The sequence below is a fragment of the Plecotus auritus genome, assembly GCF_963455305.1.
Source record: "Plecotus auritus genome assembly, chromosome: X".
Taxonomy (NCBI): Eukaryota; Metazoa; Chordata; class Mammalia; order Chiroptera; family Vespertilionidae; genus Plecotus; species Plecotus auritus.
The window spans coordinates 83060686-83074641 of NC_137784.1; the positions used below are offsets into that span (position 1 = coordinate 83060686).

General features: G+C 41.7%; 1 protein-coding gene across 1 annotated transcript in view; it reads right to left on the bottom strand.

Annotated features, from left to right (window-relative positions):
- MORC4 (MORC family CW-type zinc finger 4) overlaps nt 1-13956 on the bottom strand; it is a gene marked incomplete at its 3' end in the record, with an annotated part of 77856 nt that overhangs the window by 12761 nt on the left and 51139 nt on the right. Inside the window, exon 11 of the mRNA XM_080652348.1 lies at nt 22-150. Coding sequence (XP_080508474.1) covers nt 22-150 — 129 coding nt within the window. The remainder of the gene's footprint in view (nt 1-21; nt 151-13956) is intronic.

The window sequence follows — 13956 nt, forward strand, 5'->3', positions numbered from 1 at the left end:
AATATTGAGTCCCAAGCTTACCTGTACTTTGGATGAGAATTATAGTAACAAAACCATCTTGCAGGTAATGTAGATGGATCAACCTTGCCAGGAAGCTTCCTCCATTTAAGACACTCATCACACTGTACCCACGTCTGGTCAGGAATCTTCCTAAATGAAGGAGAACAGAAGTATGACTGTGTATATCTTAGCTCTGTATTGTGTCTTACATTAGAAAGGCATAACCTAAAAGTGAAACAACATAATTTTATATATGAAATGTTATAACTGTTATAGTCTAAGTGTCTAAAATAGATATAGATATAGATATAGATATAGATATAGATATAGATATAGATATAGATATAGATATAGATCCCTAGCTGGTTTTGCTCAGTGGATAGAGCGTCGGCCTGCGGACTGAAGGGTCCTGGGTTCAATTCTGGTCAAGGGCACATGCCTGGGCTGCAGGCTCGATCCCCAGTGGGAGGCTTGTAGGAGGCAGCCAGTCAATGATTTTCTCCCATCATTGATGTTTCTCTCTCTCTCCCCCTCTCCCTTCCTCTCTCAAATCAATAAAAATATATTTAAAAAATAAATAAACATTTCTCTTGATAATTATAAAATATCAGCCTAAGAACTTTATATCTTGAAAGTCACAGAAAAGAGAGGAACCAAGATGGCGGCATAGGTAAACACCTGAACTTGCTGTCTCGCACAACCACATCAAAACGACAACTAAAGGAAAATACGGATATCATCCAGAACCATGGAAAGGCTGGCTGAGTGGAAGTTCTACAACAAGGAAGAAAGAGAAAAGCGCATCTAGACTGGTAGGAGGTGCAAAGGTGCGGAAGAGCGAAGGTACAGAGGTGCGTGCGGAAATGGGCTGGCAACTGGGTATGCTGTGGTCTTTTTCAATCAGGAGGGAGATACAAACTCCTGACTGATCTGAACTCCAGTTCTGGGTGAGACTCTGGGGACCCAGACTCATACGGGGAGAAACTGGACTGTCTGGCATCAGGCTGGAACATGAGGGCGGCTTTCTCTCAGAGGTGGTCGCAGCATTCATTGTTCCTGCACGGGGCCGTGGGACACAGAGACCCAGGGACCTATCAGGGAAGGGCCAACAGGCAACCATTGCTGTTTGCTCCACCCTGGTGATTCCCTGAGACCATGCCCCACCCAATTTACAACCCCACCCAAGCTGTGCACAGAGGTGTTTGCATATGAATGGCCTGGCCTTTTGCAAGTTAACCTAACAAACTGCAGCTGGGTCAAAGAACCCCAGAGCTTCCAAAAGAAGGCCTAAGGCTTGTCAGCAGCCTGCATTACTTCACAGCTGCACCTCATCTGGGCACCTCCAAACCCCAAACTAAGAGGAGGAATCTGCGGATCTCTCTGTAGCTCCTGCTGGGTGGCCTCAGGCAGTGGCTGACTTTGCACCTCCTTGGAGATCCTAGAGCCAGTGCACCCAGTTGTCAAAGTGAGACCACACCAAATTACAACTCTTCAGATCCATAAGAGACATACTCGGGGGGCAGACTCAGTGAGCACCAAAGCCCCACTGAAGCAAGTCCTGCCCCATAAGGGTGTTTCCAGCATAGCAGTTCTCCCATTGTAGACACAACTGGTATTCACAGCCAATTGGTCTGGAGGTCAATTCCCCCCAGTGATACCAACAGCAATCAAGGCTTCACTACAACAAGACTGTACACACAGCCTACAAAGGGGTGCACCAAGAGTGTCCACCTCAGGTGACTGGGGAAGCTGAGCCACTGGGCCCTATAGGACACCTAGCACACAAAGCCACTAATCAATGCAGGGAAGCAGCCAAAATGTGGAGACAAAGATACATGTCACAAATGAAAGAAATGGAGGAAAGCAAACTACTGGATATAGAGTTCAAAACCACGGTTATAAGGTTACTCAAAAATCTTCTAGAAACCTCCAAGAAATTTAGTGAGACCCTCAAGGATATGAAAAAGGACCAATTAGAAATTAAGCATACACTGACTGAAATAAAGAAAAATATACAGAGATCCAACAGCAAACTAGAGAATCCCAAGAATGAAGTCAAAGATTTGAAATACGAAGAAGCAAAAAACACCCAACCGGAAAAGTAAAAAGCAAAAAGAATCCAAAAATATGAAGATAGTGTAAGGAGCCTCTGGGACAACTTCAAGTGTACCAACATCCAAATTATGGGGGTGCCAGAAGAAGAGAGAGAACAAAGTACTGAAAACCTATTTGAAGAAATAATGACAGAAAACTTCCCCTACCTGGTGAAAGAAATAGACTTACAAGTCCAGGAAGCGCAGAGAACCCCAAACAAGAGGAATCCAAAGAGGACCACACCAAGACACATCATAATTAAAATGCCAAGAGCAAAAGACAAAGAGAGAATCTTAAAAGCAGCAAGAGAAAAACAGTTAGTTACTTACAAGGGAGTACCCATACAACTGTCAGCTGATTTCTCAACAGAAATTATGCAGGCCAGAGGGGAGTGGCAAGAAATATTTAAAGTGATGAATAGCAAGAACCTACAACCAAGATTACTCTACCCAGCAAAGCTATCATGAAGGTCAGATAAAGAGCTTCACAGATAAGAAAAAGCTAAAGGAATTCATCACCGCCAAACCAGTATTATATGACATGCTGAAGGGTATTTTTTAAGAAGAGGAGGAAGAAGAAAAAATAAAGATAAAAATTATGAACAACAAGGTGACAACAAATGCATATCTATCCACAAGTGAATCTAAAAATCAAGTGAATGAAAAATATGATGAACAGAATAAACTGGTGAATATAATAGAATCAGGGGCACAGAAAGGGAGTGGACTGACAATTCTCGGGGGGAAGGGGGTGTGGGGGGTGCAGGAAGAGACTGGACAAAAATCGAACACCTATGGATGAGGACAATGGGGGGGGGTAAGGGCATGGGGTGGGGTGGGAACCAGGTGGAGGGGAGCTATGGGGAGAAAAAACAGGAACTGTAATAATCTGAACAATAAAGACTTATTTAAAAAAAAAGAAAGTCACAGAAAAAATAATGATAGAACTATGCCAGATATGGATATGAAAAATAGTAACAAATATTAACATGGTGAGGTACCATTATTTATGTAGGTCAAAATTATTTATCCTGGAATCTCTTGCTCTAAGCAAGCAAGAGGTTAGTTTTAATTCTAAAATTAATGAATAGGAAAAAATTTTATATATTACAATATTACCAAGAAATAAAACCCAAAGAATAATTTTATTTGGTTTATGCAATTCAGTGACAAGTTTAAAATGGGAGAAGGGAGGAGGTAAGAGATCAACCAACGAATTTATATGCATATATGCATAGTCCCTGGACACAGACAATAGTGTGGTGAAGGCCTGGGGTGGGGAGGGAGCCAGGTGGAGGGGGGCAAAAGTGAGTGGGAAATGAGGACATCTGTAATACCCTCAACAAGAGATCCTGCACCACTTTTCTCTGAAAGAATTCAGAGCCAAGATCCTTGAGGTGGGGGATGTGATAGGCAGTTAGGCAGACATGAGCAGAGTAAGAATGATGGTCCAGGTAGAGAAGGTCACCAGGGCAGAAAGCCCCAGATGCCTAGCAAAAGACAATTTTAGGGTCAGATCTTGCCCCCAGGGTAGCCTTTCTTTCCCTAGCATATGCTGGTTGCTGGTCATGAGGTCTGGACTCCCTGACCTTTCCTCCCTAGAGATAACATCTAAGCCTTAGTTGTATTTCAGCTCCAGGCCCAGAAAAGCAGCAAAACCAGACCAGTAATACCAAAGCTGACCTCAGGATGAACTGCATTGAATAATGACCCCCTGTTCTGGCAATCAATCAGTGGAGACCTAGACCCTGAAAGGGCATACCTGAAAAGCTGCTGAATATTCCATTAAGATCTTCCCCTAAAATGTCCACCCCCTAAAATGTCCACCATTAAAATCCTTAGGACAGAGGACCCAGTGGGCCCTTCTTCCTGGGAGCATGCCCATGCCTTTCCCTTTTCCTTTCCCTTCCCCCTCCCTCTTCACCTTCCCCTGTCCCCTAAGAGCATTGCCATCAGCTTCCTCACTCCCAAGCTCCATGGGCCCTTCCTTTATCTCTGTAACATATTTCCTAAGCCCATTTCTTCTAGGAATTACTTTTTCTACCTCTATGATTTTATTAATAAACTAGGGGCCCAATGCACAAATTTGTGCACTTTGAACGGAACTGTGGGCTGCAAGGCTGCGGTGGGCACAGGGGTGGGTCCCAGCCCATCCTCCGAGCCTCTGCCTGGCCCCTCCTGCCATGGCCCCTGGTCCCCTGTCTGCCAGAAGCCCTGCTCCCACAGCACCCGCCCCACTCGCACCCACTGATGGCATAGAGTGATTGGGGCTGGCACTGTCAGCGGGTGCAAGCGGCAGCTGCTGCCCCGATTGCGCCTCAGGAGCAGGGGGAAGTGGAGAAGCCCTCAGGGGCTATCAGGGCCGGCAGCCACCATTTGCACCCGCTAATGACCAGGACAGGTGCTGGGCGCTGGCAGAAGGTGCGAGCAAGCGGTGGCTCCAGCGCCGGCTGCAGGTGTGAGTGGGGCCAGTGCCAGCAGTGGGTGTGAGTGGGGTGGTCGCTGGCAGTGGGTGCAAGAGGCGGCTGCCGGCCCTGATTGCCCCTCAGGAGCAGGGGGAGATGGAGAAGCCCTCCGGGGCAATTAGGGCCAGCAGCTACCATTTGCACCTGCTGATGGCACTGAGCGATCAGGGCTGGCACTGGGCACTGGTAGTGAGTGCAAGTGGTGACTCCGGTGCTAGCAGCGAGTGCGAGTGGGGCCAGCACTGGCAGCAGGTGAGAGTGCTGGGTGGGACCGCAGCGTGACGGAGCAAAGAACTTTCAATAACCACCAGAGGCTTGCCCCAATGACAGCGACCGGCGCCCCGCCTTGGTCTGGCACCCCCACTCACCTGCTCCACCATCCGGCTGCAGCCGATGCCGGCCATGTTCCACGCACACTACGTGGTGGTCAGCACACATCATAGCGACCCATTGTTCAGTTGTTCTGCTGTTTGGTCTATTTGCATATTAGCCTTTTATTATATAGGATGTTCTCTTATTTTAAAAAAATGCATTTGTGGAAGTCACTGAAGAATCATCATCAAAACCTCTCCATTTCCCTATAAACTCCCTACGCCTATTTTTTTCCTTTCAAAATTGGTCTTTGTTTATACTTTAATCAAAATTTTATTAGGTTGATATTCCCAAAGTTAATCTTAAAAAGTAATATAAATTTGATTAAATTTCTTTTTAAAAAATATTTTTATTGTTTAAAGTATTACATATATTAGTACATATATCTCCTTTTTTCCCCATTGACCTTCCCCCAGCCTCCCCTATCCCCTGTCACATGCCCTCATCCCACCCCCCACCCCCCAGTGTCTTGTGTCCATTGGTGTGCTTATATGCATGCATACAAGTCCTTTGGTTGATCTATTTCCCTCCCTCCCCAACACTCCCCAGCCTTCCCGCTGTAATTTGACAGTCTGTTCGGTGCTTTACTGCCTCTGTATCTATCTTTTTATTCATCAGGTTATAATGTTCTTTATTTTCCATAAATGAGTGAGATCATGTGGTATTTTTCTTTCATTGCCTGGCTGATTTCACTTAACATAATGCTCTCCAGGTCCATCCATGTTGCTGCAAATGGTAAGAATTCCTTCTTTTCTATAGCAGCATAGTATTCCAATGTGTAGATGTACCATAGTTTTCTAATCCACTCACCTGCTGATGGGCATTTAGGCTGTTTCCAAATCTTAGCTATGGTGAATTGTGCTGCTATGAACATAGGGGTGCATATATCCTTTCTGATTGGTGTTTCTAGTTTCTTGGGATATATTCCTAGAAGTGGGATTACTGGGTCAAATGGGAGCTCCATTTTTAGTTTTTTGAGGAAACTCCATACTGTTCTCCACAGTGGCTGCACCAGTCTGCATTCCTACCAGCAGTGCACGAGGGTTCCTTTTTCTCCACATCCTCACCAGCACTTGTCGTTTGTTGATTTGTTGATGATAGCCATTCTGACAGGTGTGAGATGGTACCACATTGTCGTTTTGATTTGCATCTCTCGGATAATTAGTGACTTTGAGCATGTTTTCATGTGTCTCCTGACCTTCCTTCTGTCTTCTTTCGAAAAGATTCTATTTAGGTCCATTGCCCATTTTTTTATTGGATCATTTATCTTCCTTTTATTCAGTTCTATAAGTTCCCTGTAGATGTTGGAGATTAAACCTTTATCAGTGATAACATTTGCAAATATGTTATCCCATACAGTGGGCTTTCTTGTTGTTTTGTTGATGGTTTCTTTTGCTGTGCAAAAGCTTTTTATTTTGATGTAGTCCCATTTGTTTATTTTCTCTTTAGCTTCCATTGCCCTAGGAGCAGTATCAGTGAATAAATTCCTTCGGCATATGTCTGAGATTCCTCTGCCTGTGGATTCCTGTAGTATTTATATGGTTTCCCATCTTATGTTTAAGTCCTGTATCCATTTTGAGTTTATTTTTGTGTATGGTGTAAGTTGGTGGTCTAGTTTCATTTTTTTGCATGTATCTGTCCAATTTTACCAACATCATTTATTGAAGAAACTGTCTTGACTCCATTGTATGTTCATGCCTCCTTTGTCAAATATTAGTTGAGCATAGTGATTTGGGTCGATTTCTGGGTTGTCTATTCTATTCCATTGATCTATATGTCTGTTCTTGTGCCAGTACCAGGCAATTTTGAGAACAGTGACTTTGAAATCTGGTATTGAGATCCCACCTACTTTGTTCTTCTTTCTCAGGATTGCTGTGGCTATTCGGGGACTTTTTTTATTCCAGATGAATTTTTGGAGAGTTCTTTCAAGGTCTGTGAAATATGCCATTGGTATTTTAATGGGGAGTGCATTGAATCTATAGATTGCGTTGGGTAGTATGGACATTTTAATGATGTTGATTCTCCCGATCCATGAACATGGTATGTTCTTCCATCTGTTTACGTCTTCCTCTATCTCTTTTTAAGTGTCCTGTAGTTTTCCACGTATAGGTCTTTTACCTCCTTAGTTAAGTTTATTCCTAGGTATCTTAATTTTTTGGTGCGATGGTAAATGGGATTGCTTTTTTAATCTCTCTTTCTATAAGTTCACTATTGGTGTATAAAAATGCCATATATTTCTTGGCGTTACTTTTGTATCCTGCTACATTGCCGAATTCATTTATTAAGTCTGTTAGTTTTTTGATGGAATCTTTCGGGTTTTTTATGTACAATATCATGTCATCTGCAAATAAGGACAGCTTTACTTCTTCTTTTCCAATTTGGATGCCTTTTATTTCTTCTTCTTGTCTAATTGCAATGGCTAATACTTCTAGTACTATGTCAAACAGGAGTGGTGAGAGTGGGCATCCCTGTCTTGTTCCTGTTCTTAGGGGAAATGGTTTTAGTTTTTGCCCATTGAGTATGATGTGAGCTGTGGGTTTTCATATATAGCTTTTATTATGATGAGGTATGATCCTTCTATTCCCACCTTGTTGAGAGTTTTTATCAAGAAAGGGTGTTGGGTTTTGTCAAATGCTTTTTCTGCATCAATTGATATGACTATGTGATTTTTATTTCTCAATTTGTTTTTGTGATGTATCACGTTTATTGATTTTGCGGAAAATGTACCATCCTTGCATTCCTGGGATAAATCCTACTTGGTCATGGTGTATGATCTTTATGATGTACTGCTGGATTTGCTAGAATTTTGTTGAGGATTTTGGCATCTATGTTCATGAGGGATATTAGCCTGTAATTCTCTTTCATTGTATTGTCTTTATCAGTTTTTGGTATTAGGGTGATGCTGGCTTCATAGAAGGAGCTTGGAAGTGTTCCTACCTCTTAAATTGTTTGGAATAGTATGAGGAGGATAGGTTTGTGTTCTTCCTTGAATGTTTGGTAAACCTCCACTGTGAAGCCGTCTGGCCCCGGGCTTTTGTTTGCTGGAAGCTTTTTGATGACTGCTTCAATTTCTTCCATAGTTATTGGCCTATTGAGATGTTTAGATTCTTCCTTATTGATTTTTGGAAGGTTATATTTTTCTAGGAATATGTCCATTTCCTCCAGGTTGTCCAGTTTGTTGGAATAGAGCTGTTCATAGTATTTTTTTTTAATATATTTTATTGATATTTCACAGAGAGGAAGGGAGAGGGATAGAGAGCCAGAAACATCGATGAGAGAGAAACATCGATCAGCTGCCTCCTGCACACCTCCCACTGGGGATGTGCCCGCAACCACGGTACATGCCCCCGACCGGAATCGAACCTGGGACCCTTCAGTCCGCAGGCCGACGCTCTATCCACTGAGCCAAACCGGTTTCGGCCATAGTATTTTTTTTTAACAATCCTTTGTATTTTGGTGGGTTCTGTTGTTATTTCACCTCTTTCATTTCTGATTTTGTTTATTTGGGTCCTCTCTCTTTGCTTCTTGGTGAGCCTGGCTAGAGGTTTATCAATCTTGTTTATCCTTTCAAGGAACCAGCTCTTGGTTTTGTTGATCTTTTGTATTGTTTTTTGTTCTCAATGTTGTTTATCTCCACTCTGATCTTTATTATTTCCTTCCTTCTGCTTACACTGGGCTTTTCTTGTTGCTCTCTTTCTAACTCTTTGAGTTGTAGGGTTAGGTAATTTATTACCATTGTTTCTTGTTTTTTTTTTGCAGTAGGCTTGTAGAGCTATGAACTTCCCTCTCGAGACTGCTTTCGCTGTGTCCCATAGATTTTGGATTGTTGTGTTTTCATTGTCGTTTGTTGCCATGGTGTTTTTTATTTCTTCTTAGATCTCTCTGGTAACCCAGTCATTGTTTAATAGCATGCCGTTTAGTCTTCATGTGTTTGATTTTTTTGGATTGTTTTTATTGTAGTTGATTTCCAGTTTTATGCCACTGTGATCTGAGAAGATGCTTCATATGATTTCTATCTTCTTGAATTTGAAGAGACTTTGCCTATGACCCAACATATGGTATATCTTTGAAAATGACCCATGTGCACTTGAGAAGAATGTATATTCTGTGGCTTTGGGGTGAAATGTTCTGAAGATGTCAATTAATTCCATCTGGTCTAGTGAATCATTTAGGATTGAAGTTTCTTTGCTGATTTTTTGTTTAGAGGATTTGTTCAATGGTGATAGTGGGGTATTAAAGACTCTTACTTTGATTGTATTGCTGTCAATCTCTCCCTTGATATTCTCCAGGAGTTTTTTTTTATGTATTTGGGTGCTCCTGTATTTGGTGCATATATGTTTACTAGAGTTATTTCTTCTTGTTGGATTGCTCCCTTTAGTATTATGAAGTGGCCTTCCTTATCTCTTGTTATGTCCTTCACTTTGAGATCTAATTTGACAGATAAAAGTATTGCTACCCCAGCTTTTTTTTTTTCAGTTCCATTTGCCTGAAAAACCTTTTTCCATCCCTTCACCCACAGTCTGGGTGCGTCTTTTTTCCTGAGGTGGGTTTCTTATAGACAGCAGATATATGGGTTGTATTTTCTTACCCAATCCGTTACCCTATGTCTTTTGATTGGGGCATTTAATCCATTTACATTTAAAGTTATTATTTATAGGTACTCATTTGTCGCCATTTTTGTTATTTACCCCTGTGTTCCTTCTTCACTTGCTATTTCTTTTTTTTCTTTTTTCTTTTTTTTTTACAGCTGACCCTTTAGCATTTCTTGCATTGCTGGTTTGGTGGTAATAAATTCCCTTAGTCCTTTTTTGTCTGTGAAGCTCCTGATTTCATCTTCAATTTTGATTGATAGCCTTGCTGGGTACAGTATTCTTGGATTCAGACCCTTCCTTTGCATGACTTTGTATATTTCATTCCATTCCCTTCTGGCCTGATGAGTTTCTGTTGAGAAATCAGTCAGTAGCCTGTTGGGGGTCCTTTGTAGGTAACTTTCTGTCTCTCTCTGGTCGCTTTTAAGATTCTTACTTTGTCGTTGTTGTTTCCCAATTTAATTATAATGTGCCTTGGCATCAGTCTTTTGGGGTTCATTTTGCTTGGGACTCTGTGAGCTTCTTGGATTTGTGTGGATTTTTTCTTCCCTATATCAGGGAAGTTTTCTGTCATTATTTATTCAAACAGGTTTTCTATTCCTTGTTCAGTTTCCTCTCCTTCTGGAACCCCTATTATGCGGATGTTGTTTTGTTTTGTGTTGTCCTAAAGTTCCCTTAGGCTCTCCTTCTGCTTTTTTTTTTTCCTAGAAGCTGCTCTACTTGGGTATTTTTTCCAACATTGTCTTCTAGCTCATTGATGTGGTCCTCTGCTTCTTCTAGTCTACTCTTGATGCTTTCTAATGAGTTCTTTACAGCAGCGATGTTATTTTTCATTTCTTCTTGGTTCTTCATTTCCTCTTGGTTCTTACACATATTGTCGAATTTGTCTTCCATTCTTTTTAGCCACCTTATGACCATTTCTCTGAATTCTTTCTCTGACAGGTTGCTTGCTTCCATTTCATTTACTTCCTTTCTGGTGATGCCTGCTTTTTTTTCATATGCGGGCTGTTTCTTTGTCTCCCCATGGTCTCTCTTCTCCATGTGTCTGGTTATGTAGTTCTCTCTCTCCCCTGCATTTATTTAAAGCCACAAAATACAACAGAACCAGGTAAAACGCACAAGGCACTGAACAGAAATATATTCACGATATTAATAACCCCAAATAAAGGTGACCACCAGAGAAAGGCAAATTAGAGGATAGGAGAGAAAGAAGAGGGGAATAAAAAAAGAAAGGAGTGCAAAAATGAAATTTGGAAAAGGAAAAAAAATAAGAGTGAAAAGAAAGACAATAAGAAGGATGAGGGGAACAAACTATATATATGGGGAGAAAACTCCAATAGAATAGCCACTAATCCCAGTAAATGCCAGCAACAAGTACCTGGAGATGAATACAAACTACAAACAACAACTAATATCAAGCAAGGCAAGGGAAAACAGAAGCAAAAACCAAAAACAAAAGAAACAAAAAAAGAATAAGCAAAACAATCTCACATACAAGCATAAAAAATCGATATAATCAACAATCAAGTAAACAACAACAAAAGGACAGAGAGAAAAACAATTTTTTGGATAGTGAAGACAGAGAAGAGAGAGGTGTGTATGGACTTGGAGCAGGGGATTGGAAATTAGATATATAACTGGGTAAAATTTTAACAGGGTGTAAAAAGAAAGAATAGGGAAAATCTAAAGCAGGAAAATGGTAAGAGAAACAGGACAATAAAAGGGGAAAAGTTAGGGAGTGATGGCATAAAGGTAAAGTTGAGATAGAGTAAAATGATGCTAAAGGAAAGATGAAAATAGAATGTAGAACACTAATCCCAAAGTAAAATAAAGAGAAAATAAAATGACACTTTTTTTAAAAAAAAGGTAAAATAGTAGTAGTAATAATACTGATTGAAAATAAAAATGTAATAATTAAAAAGGTAAAATCAAGTGAGGAAAAAAGAAAAAAATTAGTTTAAGTAAAAGATGAAAAAAAAAATAAAAATAAAAATGTGCAGTAGTAAAGATCATTCACTTACTCTGCTGTTCTGTTTGGTACGCCTGTTTCCTAGTCAGGACAATATTGCTGTTCCCTGTTTTCCACTGCTCCTCAGTGTTGTAAGCCAGTCCTGATTTTTAAGCAGGCAGCGTGTCTTAATTTCTTGTATTCCTTTATTTGTGTTTACACAAGATTCAATTTGTGATTCAACCCCTGGGTGGCAGTGTTTCTGGATTGACCACCGTGTCTGTAGGTCCTCTCTAGCCAGTGCTTAGATCAGCCGTGGGCAAACTACAGCCCGCGGGCCAGATCCAGCTGTTCTATCCGGTTCTCTTGCTCTCCCCTCCGCTCCTTTACTTTGAATTTATATTAGTTCACACAAACACTCCATCCATGCTTTTGTTCCGGCCCTCCGGTCCAGTTTAAGAACCCATTGTGGCCCTCGAGTCAAAAAGTTTGCCCACCCCTGGCTTAGATCCTGCTTTTCCTGTGGCACTCAATACCGGTTTGTGGGAGTGGGTTGCCGCAGAGCTGGTTCTCTGATGGTTATTCCCCGCTCTGATCCCCAGGTTCCAGAAAAAAAACTTTCCCCTGTAGTCTCAGTATTCAAAGCAAGGATTTAAAGAGGAAAAAGGAAAAAGAAAGAAAAAAAAGAGCCAGTGTAAGTGTGTGAACTCGGGGCTGCACGCAAGTCTGTGCAGTCTTTTTTCTTCCCCCTTGGGTCTAAGCAGCCGGCACACTTTTAAAATTTTTAGGCTGTCCTTTTGCATCAGATCAAAATGGGTTGTTTTTTAGAGTTCCCTTCTGTTAATAGCTCTGAGCACCCCCTTCCACATTCATGGATCATGTGAGCCCCAACAGCCACAGATTTTTCCAGGTGCAGACTTCCCCTGGTCCTCCAGCTCCCGCAGTGCGCATGTTTCTCTCTCCTGCTGGGACCAGAGACCTCACCTTATCCCAGGTGAAATCTGACCTTTCCGTGGTGGAGTGTAGAGCTCCTCTGAATCTGCATGTTTGCACCAATTGGGGACCGGTGTTCTGGGGTTCGCAGCTGTTCGGTAGTTGTAGATTTTCAGGTGTCTGATAACATCTACTTTCCCCTTCACGATGGCATGGTCTCCGCGTCCGAGCTGGTCGCTCCGGGAGGGAACCCAGTAGTAGTGGGGCTTGCCCGGTCAGGGGAGCCCTGTCCAGGAGTCCCCCACTGTCTCCTAGAGTATAGCTGTCCCTCACCTCACCAACAAACACTCCCCGTGTGACCCTCAGCTGTTCTTTCTATCTTCTCTGGGACAAGGCTCGGGACACGTCTGTCTATTCCGCCGCCATTTTTTCGATCTGATTAAATTTTATAACTAGAAATGGTGGCTCCAGTCTGACAATTAAGTTAAATTATTAAGGTAAATTCTTCCAGAGTTCTACTCTTAATACACATACCCTCTCTCCACCACCCTCCCACCAGAGGAAGCATATCCAGTCACCTTCACTGTTTCTCTGTGGAAGGAGGTGGTCCATGTATAATAGAAATAGCACCTAAGGTATGAAAGGAGTGGGAACCAGGAAGGCTGGAGAAAAGACACAGAAAAAGGGTAGAGAGGCACGTAGGACCAATTTGAAAAACATGTAATTTAACCTAGGGTGGGTTTTGTGTTACACTTATATTGCTCTTATACTAGATATTTCAATAGAGTGATGTGTTTTTTTACATCTTAGTTCAATATTTTCCTTATCTTTGTAGATAGTGCTTTATTTCTAGTTATAATAATTAGCTCATTATATAAAAAAATGGAAATACAGAAAGATATAAAAAGAAAATAAAAGACACTCATAATTCTACCACTCAAATACAATGTACTCTTCTTGTTTAAAGCTCTGTTTTTAAAAAGAGAATTCATACAGATTTTTGGCTATATAGCTTCCTATCTCCTAGCTCCAGGCTGCTTCAGCGTTACAACTTCTAAACTCTGAGCTCAGGCCTGACCTCTGGTGTCTATATTTTTCCATTCAGCCACTGTTTTATTTAGAGCCAGAGTAGCAAAAAGCAGTTTCAGCAGTAGTGATAGGGGAGAGGAAAGGTCATATTAGTTTTGGTGTTTTTTGTTTGTTTGTTTGTTTGTGTGTGTGTGTGTGTGTGTGTGTGTGTTTATTGTTTAACGTATTACAAATAGTAGTACATATGTCTCCTTTTTCCCCAATTGACCTCTCCCCGGTCTCCCCTCTTCCCCGACACATGCCCTTATCCCCCCCCCGCCGAGTGTCTTGTGTCCGTTGGTTATGCTTATATGCATGCATACAAGTCATGCACATGCACAGAAAAGTCTCTCGCAGATGCACGTCAATATTACTCTCTTATGGACAAACATTAAAGACAGTAACTCCTTGCATCAGGTTACATGCAGAACATGGTAGGAAAGGCTTTTCAGCTTGTGCTTGTAATAAATAGGTAATTGAAGGGGCTA